The sequence below is a fragment of the Protobothrops mucrosquamatus genome, unplaced genomic scaffold (genome assembly GCF_001527695.2).
Source record: "Protobothrops mucrosquamatus isolate PMUCROS unplaced genomic scaffold, P.Mucros_1.0 scaffold_149, whole genome shotgun sequence".
NCBI classification, from domain to species: Eukaryota; Metazoa; Chordata; class Lepidosauria; order Squamata; family Viperidae; genus Protobothrops; species Protobothrops mucrosquamatus.
Window position 1 is genome coordinate 879,364 of NW_015386225.1, and position 15,436 is coordinate 894,799.

The window sequence follows — 15,436 nt, forward strand, 5'->3', positions numbered from 1 at the left end:
AACATAGATGTAGGCCCACATTCTCCAGTGTCCTGTGGAGATGCTACTTGCAGTCCTCAAAGGCTGTGATTACACATAAGCACAACACATCTTTGCAGAAGAAGAGCACAAGCAAGAAAAGCAACATGAAGCAAAAAAAAAAAAAGTGCCGGAACTCACACATGTCATACAACCTGCCTTGCCTACCCTACAAGGTTCCATCCAAAAAAGATGCCGGAACTCCGTTCTGGACATTCTATGAGAAAAAAAGCTCTGCAAATAGTCATTTGTTTTCTTTTCCTCTTCACTACAGTAGCTGCTAGAAAATAAGCAAGGGGCAGGCAATCTTCCAGCCAAGAAGTCCCTGAAATCTTTGCCCCTCTTCTAGTTTCATTTCTTTCTTTTCTGAACTCCACTTCTCTATAACTTTCCCTGCTTCCTCCTTGAAGTGGGATTTAGAAAAGAAGGCTCTGTCTACAGTACTCCTACCTCCTATCTTTTGCTCACTCTGAATAGCAGACAAAACTGGTTTCACCTGTTCTGTTCTGTTCCGTTCCAATATAGGCAACTCTATACTGAGCTTAAGCGGTTACCTCTGCCTCTTTATCCTTCATCTTTTAGCTAAAAAAAGGGACAAGTGAGCAAATAATGATTGTAGTTGCTTTGTGATTGTGATAAGATTTGAGTGTATAAGAAGATTTGGGCATGCTATCTCTTCTGTTCACTAGCCAATCTCCATCTCAGCCCTTTGCCTTTTCCATTAGAATTTTCGTTCTTGAGGTCCTGATTAAAACATTATATTTTCTCCCCCTTTCTCTTTTTGGCACAATCTCCCCAGGTTTCCAGCAAGTTAGAGGAAAGACAGCAGATGAGATGTATTTGTGTTTATCAGTTTCCTCTACATTTGTGACTTTCAATCACTTCCACTTTTGTGGAATAGTAGCTGGGCAGTTAATGAGTTCATTTCTCCCACTGTTAGTGACCTAGTCATGTACACAATCATAAAAAGGACAACTTCTCTCCTCTTGAGTACTATGCAGAAACATTGTTGACTAGGATTTGAAAATGACATAGTTGAAGAGAACAGGGATTAGCAACAGGAGCAGCACATTTTCTTCTGGCCTTGATTTGTTTCAATTTAAAGATAAGTGGACCTTTCCTAACATCCCAAACTATTAATCAAGCTAAAAAGCTATTGATCATTTTTAATTCAAATTTAGAGGAGAAAAGAATATTGCTTCACTAAATGTAACACAAGTTAAATATTTTTTAGGTTACCTAACCAAACTCCTGCGAAACCATACCGTTTATGCCTGTGACGGTGATCATTTGAGTCTCCGGTGTCCTCGGCATTCAACAATAAGTGTCCAATCTGCATATTATGGGCAAGCTTACCACTTGTGTAGTGCACAGCAACCTGAAGTCATGGTGAAAGAGGCACTAAACTGTGTGGCATCTACTACCTTGCAGGTATAAAATACTATAATGTAGCATTTTAAACAAATCAGAAGTCTTTTAGATTACTTACAATAGATTAAAAATGAAATGAATAAAGTTTCAGCACGCTATATCTGAAACATGCAGGAGGATTTGTATTATTTATTATGAGACTTTATCGGATAACCTTTCTTCACAATTTTATCCCTTCAGAACAAACACTTTTTTCATATTAATACAGAGAGTAAATCTGAGCAGTTGTAAAGCTGATATTTGATTGTTCAAAAAATATAAAATGAGATTGTCATTTTAAATTACGTAACTTTTTAAATGAAACTGGTTGAAGTTTGACTGTAGTTAAGTACAGTGGCACACGCTATTCAAGAACGCATTGGAGCGGGATCTCATCATCCTAAGAGTAATCCAGTTTGGGGGGGGGAGGAGTTGTCACAGACCTAGTTGCTGAATGAGCTGTCTGAGTTCGTCTCTTGCCAAGCAGATTGGGACAAAAGACCACCCAACAATGTGAATGTCTATTAAGATTCATGGCCAATGGTCCAGTGTTAATTTGTGCCAATCCACAAGTTTTGTCAGAATGGTCTTGGCATTACTTTAGGTCAGTGGAGTTTCCTGAAAGACTTAAATCTATGTTGCCAACTGAAAAATTCTGGCTCCAAATTTTCAATCAGCCACAGAATGTATAGCATAGTATTGATAAGATAAAGGAATACTACCAATAATAAGTACATTGAAATATCTACCAGCAAATTTCATAGCAAGACTACGTAGTACTAGGCTAACAATTCAGAGGATCTAGTATAGAGAATTTCTGATTTCTCATTTTTGGCATTTTTGACTGCCTTCTTGGAGAAACGAAAATATAATTGTAGAGCATTTTTATAATAATACCATAATAATGCTACAGCCCAGTCACTTAATCATATATAGGCTAATTATACTTAAGGTTTTGGGGAATATTGCTAATGCTGCCCCCTTTTAAGGCAAGAATTATTTCCTTAATAGAACAACTTAGAAATAGCAATATAAAGAATAGGAAAGTCTTTTCCTGAATAGAAATCATGTCAAAAAAGTGGTCAGACATGAATGTACCCTACATGGTAGGATCTTTAATCCTCCTAATTGGCATGATATTTATACATCGGCTCCCATTGTATTCATTCAATGCCTGTAAATACATTTCATTGAACTGTAAGAAGACAAAGCAGATGGGATTGTAGGCTGAGGCTTCATATTCCAGACTGAGTTTAGAAGCAAAGTCATTGATTTTGGTTCTGCTTTTTTCCCTGCATTTCATCCTGCTATAATAATGGAAAAATAATAAGATATTTGAGCATTATTCTAGTTTAGTATTTTTTTGTTTAAAAAAGTTGGGAGGTACAATATGAAAGGATATAATCACATCTAGGATTCATTCAGCAAAAGGGAATAAAATTATATACTCTTTTGTTAGGGAGTATTATTCTACTATAGGCAGGTAAACCAGCCTTCCTGCAATCTATGTTTGTGTTAGTACTATTTTGATGGTTTTCAAAAGAAAAGAAGTATAACACCTTAGTTGTAAACTAGATTTGAGTATAAAAGTTGAAGAACATGAACACAAAGTCCTGATGATTTATATAGGATTACTATTATAGTTAATTGCATTTATTTTGCTTTAGTAATAATGGGCACTCTGAATTCAGTAAGCAGTACTTGAACCATCATAAAGATATTCTGTTCTTACTGCTAAGCAGAAATCTCCAACATTTTTTGTGGTTGTAGATAGTTTATATGTCACTTACGACTGTTGTAGCCTCCCACGTGGTTGCTTGATTTACATGCGGATGCTTGACAACTGGTTCATATTTATGACGGTTGCAGTGTCCCAGGCAGTGGTGGGATTCAAATATGTGAACAATAGTTTCTCTGTGTGGATGCCGCTTCCGGAAGTCCATTTTGGGCCTGGGCAACAAAAAATTAGCTACTGGTTCTGCCGCAGAGGTGCGAACCAGCTGAATCCCACCCCTGGTCTGGGGTCATGTGACCATCTTTTGCGACCTTCTGACAAGCAAAGCCAGTGGGGGAGCCAGATTCACTTAACAACCTTGTGGCAAGAGAAGTGGTAAAATGGGGCAAAACTCACTTAACAAATTTCTCACTTAGCAACATAAATTCTGGGCTTAATTGTGGTTGTAAGTCGAGGACTGCCTGTATATGTTATTCCTGGATTGGTTGGTTGTTAGGACTTTCATTACAGTTTCAATATATTTTTCTCCTAAAAATTAGTTGTTTTCTGCAACAAGAGCTCCAGGGAGTTAAACAGTTTTCCCCTACTTACAGTAAATTCCAGTAGATAGAATTGTATTGAAATTATATTGAATTGATAGAATATGAGATTATTAGGTAGACTATGGGAGTATTAGATAGAATATGAGATTATTAGATAGTACTTGTCACTATATTGTAGTTCTATGGACCTTTCTTTTAATTCTCTTCTACGTGTTGTTTTCTCAGTTCTCTTTTATTTGTTTGCATGAAAATTATCACCTCTTGCCCATTTTAAACATATTGGCTCCAGGTATTTACTTCCAGAAATTTGAGGAAAGTGGTTAAAAGCACTTTGCTTCTTAGTGCTAATAATGGCAGTAAAGCCACAGTATATAAATATTTATAGCCTTAAATAGCCCTTCATTAGAAGTTAATTTAAGATAGCCAAGTATGACAGAAATGCGTTATGCTTTGTATAAATTTCATTTACTGGTAGCTGAACTTGTCTTCATTTAGTGGGATTGGGGAGAATTAAAAATGGTAATTTCAAAAGTAATTTACCATCATAATGTTAATTATGTATTTCAAGTTCATTGAATTGTAGATCTTCAGATTGCTTCGCTCATGACAGTTTCTGAAATGGAACTCTGACATTACTACAACTTCTTGTTTTTCCAGTGTTCATGAAACAACCTGTAGTGGAGATTTGAATCTAGGCTTCTCATATTTAAGTTTTACTCTTTAGAACAGTAACATCTCTGGTAATGTGTTAATATTATTTCACATAATTTGCTTTGGAAATCTTATTTTAGTACTCTGATAGATAAATTTATTACTGTTAATCAGTGGGTAATGTTTGACACGATAGATCTTAAATTGTCAGGATTTGCATTGTTGTATAGTTATTTAAACTGTTTTTTAAGACTTATTTTTGGTCATTATTTTAGAAAGTATTCGATGAATGCCAGGACCTGAGAGACTGCCAACTCCTTGTTAATAGTCGACTTTTTGGATCTGAGTTATGTCCAGGAGTCACTAAATACCTCCTAGTCTCCTTTAAGTGCCGACCTAGTAAGTGATTTGCAGAATGGTCAAACACCATTTTTTATGTATGTTTCTTTCAGTTTAAATTGTAATAACAGCACAAAAATCCTCGCATGGAATTCTGCAAAGCCCTGACCTGGCTAAATTCAAACATTGCAATCACATGTAAAAATGTTTGTTGTGCTTACCCTTCCCAATGTGGGCATCTTGTAAATTAGTGAATTTCCCTAACCAGGATGAACTTTGATGAGAATTCTTGGTACTGGAGTCGATATAATAGGAAGGCGCCCAGAGCAGGAAGCACTGCCTGTCTGTAAAGATAGTAGCTGATAATGTAAAAATTATAGTTAATGGCTTTGCATGTTACGTGGATTGTAGTTTATTAAGTAAACTATGTTTATAGAAAGTCTAGCTTGCATGGTGTGCAAGACCAATCAAATTACTGTGTAAAATCTTTGGATATTCTTGAGTGCATTATTCTTCCCTATTCATGTACACACATGTACATGTGTTAATGCTAGATAATATATATAAAGATTCTACAGAGCCCCAAAGCTTCTTGTAGCTGCTTTTCAAATATATTCACATATATACAAGAGTATTATCAGAAATGCCTGGAAAATATTTTTCGATATTATCCAGAAACAACCAGCAGTCTTGGGCCAGAAACTATTCCAAAGTAAAAATTATAGAATTATCACAGATGTCTGTGGATTCATCTTTACAACCTGAGCTGTTTTAACTACATTTCTCCTTGGTTTTGTTTGAGTGGATAGTATAAGAAAAAAACAAAAGAAGTAATAGAAAAGTGATGGTGTATCCAACCACCGTTACCATGCAGCATCATTGGCTCAATGCAGTAATTTATGGAGCTGGGAAGACCCGTTAGAGCTGTTGTTGACATTCCTTTAAATTTTAACTCTTTTTTTTCTTTTTAAGTGTCTGGTGAGAAATGCTGGGTAAAGTCTCTGTAGTTGGTGTTTTTGTTGTTGTTCCCCAATAGATGCTGGGGAACAAAAAAGAACTTAGTGGTACATGCAGCCCAGAGACAACAATTTGCCTATCAGCACCCAGAGTCACTGGGAGTGAATCCTCTCTCACCCTTAAGGTCCCTATTCTGTACTAAGGGATTAGTTTGGAATATGGCCAAAGAAATCTCTTGCCCTATTTTGTCTAGTCCAATGGGGTACAACTGGTTATCAAAAAAAATACACAGGGTATATAACACATGGTGAAGAGTATCAATAATTATGAATGTTTAAATCATCTGCCATAATTCTCCAACAGGATAGGGATTGTTCTTAATCTTATTTGATTTCCATTCTATCTTTTTACCAAAGAAAAGTAATATGGCACTCAGTATTGCTCAGTGGTATAGAATGGAGTTAACAAACCCCTGTTTAGAACTATTATTGTCTTAGCTGGATCTCTCAGTAAGTATGTGATTCTTTCACCATTTATCTCCATTGCATACACAAGTGGCAACAGAACCTGCACAGAATGTTCTTTTCGCTTATCCAAGAGCCCAGTTATCTCTCAATGTTGCTTTTTTATCCCTTTCTTTTTCAGGTGAATATAAAACTAGATCAGTGTGTGAAAATGAAGAACTGAAACTACACTGTCATGAATCAAAATTTCTTAACATCTACTCAGCCTCTTATGGCAGGTCTGCCCACGAGATGCACTTCTGTTCAACAAAAATGAATCACCTTCCCCAATATGGTAGGCTGACAAAGTTTAAGTGAGAACTCTTTATTCCAGAATTTAAGTATTACAACTTTTGTTTTTATTCCATAGGAAAAAAATGATTTGCCTTTCCTGACTCCCATTAGCATGGGAGTTGAATACTTGTAATTGTTTCCCAATTCAAAATTCTTGAAACTGAGCAACTGTGAGGGTATGACGTAAAATTTACCTGGGAAAGACAATTATGGCTTCCTTATAGTCGTGTTTCTTCCATGTTGCTTTTTCATGCATTCCTCTCTGCTTCTGCTTCTATGTTACCAAATGGTGTAAATGGTTAAAAATAATTAAAGGGAAATAATTCTAAATTAATAGTAGATGATAAGACTTGGAGTTATATTATAAAGCATAACAATACTCACTTTCTTACTGATCCTTCCTTCAAATCCCCCTCTAAAATGGAAGGATTTGATTAACCGAGTGGAAACGATAACACTGGTTTCTGAGTTTGGCTTCACATGGTTGCCATAAATTCAGCATAAACTCCTGCATAAGGAGATAAGCAAACACACCATGTGTCTTTGCTCATCAGGGAGATCCCTTTTTACCAAAGAGAGCCAGATGTTGTTGGGGGTTGGTTGGTTAAAACTATGATGATCACATCAAACTCAAAAAAGAATATAAGACTTGAGTGTACTCAATGTACTGATGGATTGAACAAATTGACACAAGTAATACAAACATATCTCTTTAAACATGATTAAAACTAATAATGGAATTCCATGTTAGCACAAAGAAGAACAAGACAAATCATAAATTGATTTATTTAACTTAATGATCTATATAAGTAACTGATCTGCTACATCTGTCAGTCTGCCCAGTATTTTGGATTGGTTAAACTAGGAAATTTAACCAGTTCCAGTTTAGCCCTTAGTATAATTTCAAACCAATTGTTTGCCTTCAGATTCCTAATAATCAATTAATAGGCAACATAGCAGTTGAAAGACAATATATTGCTCAAGATAAATTTACCTGAAAGAGTCTGGCTAAAATTTTAAGACAACGTATGCTCATAAACCATACTGTAGTTAGCATGCTTGGAAAAAAGTTATACAATACATACTTTAATGAAAGGGTCACATTCATGGTGAAATGATATATAATATTAAATATGTGGTTTCTTTTATTGTTTCTAACATAGCTTTTCTACATATATATCTAGCGGAACAGAATAATCTCTATTAGCATGCAGAGGGAGGTGTTACCTCTTCCCACTGTTGCGATTCCAATTAAAAATAATTTCCCTGAAGCCATTGCTAGTCCTAGAAATTAACTCCCAAAGCAAATTGCTCTGAATGAAAGCAGAAGGTAATTTGCACCAGAATCTACATGCCACATTCCTACCCTTCCTGTTCCCACCCCATAGTATTTAGAACTTTGATTAATACTCTGCTATTTACCAAACATAATTGAGATCATATTTCTTTCTGACACATATCCTTCCAGTATTATACGGTCACTAATATACACATTGGAGTACCAAGGAGCCTGAATTTCACTATAATTGGCTGTAGTTATTCCACTGAATAGATAGCTTTTGTATAGTAGAGATGAGACACCAGAACTTGAAAAAAGAAGAGGCTTTCAATAGAGAAAAGAAGACTTGCCAGTTTTATTAAACTGTGTGCAATTTATGGCTTCAACAACTCTGGATAATTTGCATGTCAAAACCCATCTAAAACCCAACTAATTGGTGACTTAAAGGATCTTTCCCTTGAAAACAACAGATGCTGGACTATTAAATAGCAGCTCAGACCAGGACTGATGTTTTACTACTAGCTTCAAAACTGCTTTGATGGTTGCTTCTTTTCATTTCCAGCTGAATAAATGTGCACCAAATAAAATCCATCAGCATTATTTGGCATCTGTCTGGTTGCTAACCACTAACCGCAAAAGATGGGCAAGGATTGCAAGGGTTTAGAATGAACTGTATTCTTCCTCCAGAGGTGATCATGAAACACAGTTTTTTGTTTTTGTTTGTAATTCCCATCCTTTATCTTCAACTTAAATGGGACTGCTTTGATTTTGTTTTTAAAACGTGGCATGTACATTTCTTATCCTAAACCAATTCACTACATTTGGATATTATTTGATCATATTGGAAATCGCAATCTTAACAAAGGAGAATTCATCTAAATTACATGCAGCCTACTCATTTCAGGCAGGGAAATCCAACATTTTAAGATGCATAAAAGGGAGATATTTTGCATTTTCAGGACAGTGTGGAAGTATCCCAATGTACAGTATATGCAGTCCCGTCCCTGTAAGTACCATCTGAATCAATAGTGCACATCTACATGCATCTAAATTTAAAGTTTTATCTCCTTCTTTCGAAATAATTATTTATACATCTTCCAAGCTATTCCTCAATCTTCCAGAGCAAAACCTCAATTTTGCTTTTATAATTCTGTGTGTTTATTTATATGGAGCAGAAGAAGGAGAGGAGTGTCATTGTCACATATCTGAAAGCATTTTTCCCCTTTATTAACTAAAGTAAATTACTGGCACACATTGCCTTAATGCTTATATTGATAAAGCAAAGATCTAAAGCAAAAATAATAGAGAATCCATTGGTATTTTTTCTCCAGCAATAAACAGTAATATGTATGCACATGCATACATGTATATATCAATAATGAAATATGTTTTCATTTTAAATTAATTAGAATAATATATTAATTCTATTTTAGTTTAGGAAAATGTCTAGAATTTTAATCTGCATTTTGTGGTTTTGATATTTTGTTTTCTACTACCTTTTATTTTTATTTTAGTGTTATATTTTCTTAGTTACTGTAAGCTGCCTTATGAATGCAAATAAGTATTGAAAATCAGAATGAAAATTCCAAGGTGCAATGATTCCGTTCTTAAACTAGATGATTCTAAATCAGGCGTGCTATATTTGCTCCAGAGAATCTATAAATTCCTCTTCTGACCCTAAGATTGACCTTGGAGTGTTAGAGCTTGTTTTGGCTTTATTTTTATTTATTTTTATTTTTTTGCCACATTTCAATCAGTTGGCTACGTTGGGGCTGTTGTTGTATTTAATAATTAAGTTTAGCTGCTCTGAATTGGCTTACCCTAATTCAGTCTGTGCATTCAATCCGCAGCAAAACCTCTTCTTATTTGTCTCTCCAGTGTGTTGGGTGATAACTGGCTTGATCATATATTCTTATACCATCTCTGCATAGAGCCAACCACAAATTTGTGGGAATTATGCAAATGATCACTCCTTCCTTGCCATCATTGGGCTTTATCAGAAGCAATTACTATATAGCTTTCTGAGTTAATGTTATTCGTGCACCAACAGATTTATATCTCTGCAAGCACGTACCAGTAATCTCTTCAAATAAATCATTTTTGTTCATATTTGTATATATGTGCATATTTCTTTCTCCTTTTAGATTGTTTTTCCTATTCAGCTTTAGAAGTCTTGTCAAAGAAGTGCTATGGGAAACAAAGGTGTAAAGTTATTGCTAACAGCCATAACTTTGGAAGACCATGCATGCCTGGGGTGAAAAAATATCTCAATGTCAGCTATGCATGTGGTAAGAAAAGTATGAAAATCATAAAATTTACAAACTGCAACATTTCAAAACCTGGGCATCTCTCTCTCTCTCTCTCACACACACACACACACACACACACACACACACACACACACACATATATGTAAAAATCATATTATTCCCATATTTTAATATCTAAGATAAGTATGATAATTGAAATGCAAATTTTTTTTTTACGATTAATATAATTTGACTTGAAAACACATTGGCAAAAATCTAATTATGTTTCTTGGATGGATCCAGTTGAGGAGATTCTTCTTGGATGATCATCAACCTTGAACGTAGTCAGGTAATAGTCAAAAGGCCTTGTGGAATTTGGCCTGTTGATTATTGAACTTGCTACTGTACAAGATTACACTTCTGCAGCACCTGTGTTAGGGATGGGTGAGGGATTAGATTCAGTCTGTGCAAGTCCTGGGTTATTTTTGGCAGGTCATGAAGCAGGTGTGATGCAGGCAGCATCATTAACAAGGCAGAGTAGAGATTAAATTTAGGCTGGCACATTGTGCTATCTCACAGACTGGAAAAAAGCAGATTAAGCATATCCTTAATTTGGTGAACTGTGCCTGTGGAACATATATTTATATATTTTTTTATTTTTACTAGTTATTTCTTAATCTGTTTAATATTTTGAATTGAATATTAACGCATATGTACTATTATTTATGTACTAAATTATTAAATGAAGGCAAATATACATGTTCCAGGACAACGTTGTAGGATCCAATCTGGGTCGGTCACTGGGACCAGAGGTTTAGTCTTCCGAGCTTTCAGACGTGCTGGAGCCCATTTTCACCAGCCATTTAGTCAGATTATATGTAGGGGTGTCATAGTGCTACAATAGGTCTGAGGGTGACTCCCTATCTTGGGGAGTCCGTAGAATCTCATTCCTCTCATTTTCCACCAATCCTTCTCCGTTATACAGTCGTTTTGTTTGAGTTGGCTGAGATAAGAATTCAGTTGGGTGACCATTGTTCTCATCTCTGATGTCTTTGCTCATCTGTGTGCTGAGGAATCATTGAGCAGAGCAAATGCCTTCATTTCATAGTCTGTGTGGTTCATCACCACCATTGAGTGGCCTTTGTCTGCCGGTAAAATAACAATGTCCTGATCTTGTTTTAGGTCTTTCAAGGTGTGTCGCTTTGTTGGGTTGAGCGTATTGTTTGGTTATGTGTTTTATAAATAGCTAATTGCGATAGTTTAATCTGGAAAAATGGCTTAATACATTTTATAAACTACTATACCAATAGAAATGACATTTAATTTTGACTTGATGGTAGTGCTTAGTTTCCAGGATCTTTTTTTAAAGTAGCTTTATAAGACTTGATTCCATGATAATGATGATGATTTTAGCAAAAACTAAGATCCACCAAAAGTTCTTGTAATGAATTTTTTTCTGAAGCACTTAGTTTTGCCTCTAGGGTAATCTGTATAACCAGCATTCTTAGTCCATGTTTGGCCACTGACCATTTCTTAAGGGCAAGAATATATATGTCATTCTCTACCTACAAGCTATTTATTTCTTCTCCTGCAGTGGTGGTTCTTTCTTTTTAACAAAGTGAAGTTGACAAGAATTGTACTGCTTATCCTTAGCTGAAGTGAGAGGAAAAAATTAATTTGTTTCTTTCACTGTCCACTAATAGACACAATGAAAACATGTCCAGTAAGATAGGAATCAAAAGAAGAAGGGTCAAATGAGAGGCCTATCACATGTTCTCAAAGACCCATCCACAAAGAAGAACCATTGGTGCTTGTTTCCCCAAAATAGGTGAATCAAGGGAATCCATCAGTTAGGAGGCATAATAGATGGTCTGGCCATCATGATGGCTGAAGCAAAAAAAGGGCTCATATTCCAGGAAGCAATTTCATAAGATGTCTATATTTTCAGTTAGTCTATGATTGGCAGTGAAGCAGCAATGCAATGCATAAAAGCCCCCAATTCAGCAAGTGACATATTTGTATAGAAGTTGACTTCTCTTTATAAATATTTTTGATTGACTGAACTCTCAAATGTAAAGCATGAAGGGAAAAAGCTACTAGCAAACTTTCCAGTATTGTCTGTAGGTGGAGCAGGACGTATGTTTTAAACTCACCAGATAACATTTTTAATTTTCAACTTTACAGTTCCCAGATTCATATTGGCAGCAGTTGATCCAATGGTTACCATACTCCCTCCCTCTTGGAAGCCAAAAGAAGTTGAATATGGTAAATTTAATTGTTTGTTATGGACATTTGCTTTTAAACATTTGAGTGGTTTAATTATCTAAAAGAGGAGGGGGTCTCTCTTCATGATACTTGAAGGACCAATGTTCAATTCATTTTGAATGCTGTAGCAGAGGCAACACTCAAAAAAAAGTGATGACAAAGAAATGGACAGAGCTAAGAAGTTGAATCTAAACTAAAGACTCAATTGACTTCATTGACTTTGTTATTTGTCACATAAACAAAGTTTATTGTAGAACTTGTAAATAAAATAATCATCATTTTATTATTAGGAGTTGACTAAAGATATAATTCTTCGCATATCTAGTTGGTGGGAATCATAGCTTAAAGCCATGGTGGCGAACCTATGGCACGCGTGCCACAGGTGGCACGCAGAGCCCTCTCTGTGGGCACGCACGCCGTCGCCCCAGTCCTAAGCCTTCAGTTGGGTTTTATAAAACCTTTTCGCTTTAGGCCTCTGCCGCTGTGTGCAAAAAAAAAAAAAGGTTCAATCAATCAATTTCAACTTCTTGTGGGAAAAAAAAGATCTCGCAAAGTTGGAATTGATTGATTGAACTTTTTAGTCCCACCCAGTCTGCCGTTACCACCGCAGCCACACCCACCCAATTGGCCACACCCACCAATGGGCCACACCCACCCGGCACTCGATGATACATAAATGCGTTTTGGGTTGCAGTTTGAGCACTCAGTTTCTAAATGGTTTGTCATCACTGGCTTAGAGCAAGGATGTCAAACTGCTGGCCCATGTGCCAGTTTCATCATACTGAAGCTGTGCCCACCCCATTGCTGGCAATGCAAAAAGAGTCGCGATACGTCGTGACACGTCACGTGATGTGGCAAGTTTGACACCCGTGGCTTAGAGCATGTTTAGTGTGAAGAAACCTCTTACTAATTTTCTGGTATCAGCAGTGTTAAAAATTCCTAGGGAAAACAGGCAACAAACATCTTTTCTTAAAAAACATTCTCTTGTATTTATGAGTTGTGTTAGATAATAAAGTAAAATAGAAAATTAAAATAAATTTTGCTTTAAAGCTTCATAAAATGTGTTATTAGACAACATGGAAACATGGAGATGTTAAAGAAGGTAATTGTTTGTGGTAGGATATTTAAATTATTCATTTAACACTTTCGTTTTCAATTTGGAAAGTTAGTTCAATTACAATCTAATTTAGGAACCTTTTTTTTCTTTCATACAGATATAAATTTTGATCCAAAAGAATCAAGAATTCCAAAGAAGGAAGGAATTATAATTAGCAGCAGTTTGGCTACATTTGCATACATTAGAGGTAGAACACTTGTACTTTGTATTCTGATAAGAAATCCTATTACTGCTAGCAATTACATTTTTCCAGAATTAGTATAAAATATTAAATATACATAATATTTATGTCATTTAAAACTTCATTGAATTATTCTGTTATATTCTTTTGTGAATAATCTCCTAGTTAACAAGGTGCTTAAAGTATTATTTTGCTTTACTAAACTCCATAGAGGAAAAATCCTTGAAGAGATAATTCATATTTTTTCTGGTACTGGTGGCTATTGGCTGAGTTAAATAATAGCATCTTCCTGATCTTGAAAAATGGGGGGAAATGGATCTGTTTAAAACATGGGTGGAAATCTACTGGGAAATATCAGAGTTGCAGGCAACAAAATTGGGAAAAAAATCTCAGAAGAAGAAAATAGTAAACTATTTGCATAACGTTGCAAATAGATCCATCTCTTACATCACCTAAAATCATATTTGACTTAAGAGTTTTCTTAATGTTGGTATTGTACTTCATTTTCATTCCCATATTGCTGGCCAGAAACAAGTTAGCAAGGTCTGATGGATTATGTAGATTTAAATATTAAAAGATTGTCTCAGAAGTCTAGGCTTTTCAGAAATGACAGCAAATTATTATTACTCCCATCCATCCCTACATAAGACTCTAGTCTGGGATTTTTGTTTCTAATTTCAGATCACCTTGAAAGAGCTGCTCTCTTGTTTGTGTCTAGTGTTTGTGTTGGCCTAATGCTCACACTTTGTGCTCTGGTAATGCACATTTCTTGCTGCGATGATGTGTTAAAGCTACGGAGGATGAAAAAGCATCTGGTGCTAGAAAATCAGAAGGCTGATGGAAACAATGAAGATGAGGAAGAAGAGGAAGAGGAAGAGAGAGAGGAATCTTCTGTTTCAGATTTTACTGATGAACTAACAGGGTTATGCAGGACTTCATATACAGCTTATTGTGCCCTGGATGCAGCCGAATTGGCTGAGAGGATAGAGCGGCGAGAACAGATCATGCAAGAAATCTGGATGAACAGTGGCTTGGAAGCATCTCCTACCAGAAGCTTCAGCCCATTCTATATCAATGAACAGCAGTGCATTTGTTTTGGATAACATGCACTTCTTTTCTTAAACTACCTTCTGTGAAGGATCATCTGCAATTTAATGTAATAATTATTACAAAGCTATATAAATAATTATTTAAAATACCTTAAAACAGGTTTTAGTTTGACATATTTTGAATGCTGGCCTTCAGTTTATCCTATTTATTTTACCTCTGAACTGGTTTATAATTGTTTGAAAATTAGAACCTATGTTAAAAAAACAGCACTACATATATTTGCACTAAATTTTGGAGCATAAAAGGTAAGGTTGATACAGCTAAGATCACCATGCAGATTTTTTTTTCATAATAGCTTGTAGACATATTCCATTAGTTCAAGCTAATCAAATCTAAATGTATTCCTGTCTTGAAAATGTGCTATATTTTATTGCAATCTGCAGGAAGCTTGAAGAACAAAAGGAGGAAAAATGTCACTTCCTACTTATGAAATTTAGAAGTGTCTGAACTTTCCCTATATGTTCATATAGTGACATGAAATGTAACAGGGGTGGGGCGCTTTTTGATTTTTTTAAAAAAAAAAATTCTGATGGGTTTAAAGTAAAAATTGGACCTTGGGAAAATATATACAATTTTTTTTTTCCAATTGCTCAACTCAAGTTGCAAAGCTCCCAGAGAGACCTGATCATCCCAAAATTGAGACCTGAATGATGGATCATTATTTCAGCTTCCTTATTTGCTCATATCAGTCAACTGTCTACAGATCCCCAAAGAATGGACCAACTCTGTCACAATGTCAATATACAACAAGGGTGATAAGACCAACCCAGCTAACTACCTTCCAAA

At 35.5% G+C, this 15,436-nt stretch overlaps 1 protein-coding gene across 1 annotated transcript in view; it reads left to right on the plus strand.

Annotated features, from left to right (window-relative positions):
* EVA1C (eva-1 homolog C) overlaps window positions 1-15,059 on the plus strand; it is a 16,736-nt gene extending 1,677 nt beyond the window's left edge. Inside the window, exons 2-8 of the mRNA XM_029284813.1 lie at window positions 1,253-1,449; window positions 4,632-4,755; window positions 6,298-6,450; window positions 9,873-10,016; window positions 12,162-12,242; window positions 13,457-13,546; window positions 14,222-15,059. Of these exons, the coding sequence (XP_029140646.1) occupies window positions 1,253-1,449; window positions 4,632-4,755; window positions 6,298-6,450; window positions 9,873-10,016; window positions 12,162-12,242; window positions 13,457-13,546; window positions 14,222-14,643 (1,211 nt within the window). The 3' untranslated portion in view covers window positions 14,644-15,059. The remainder of the gene's footprint in view (window positions 1-1,252; window positions 1,450-4,631; window positions 4,756-6,297; window positions 6,451-9,872; window positions 10,017-12,161; window positions 12,243-13,456; window positions 13,547-14,221) is intronic.
* The last annotated feature ends 377 nt before the right edge of the window (window positions 15,060-15,436 follow it).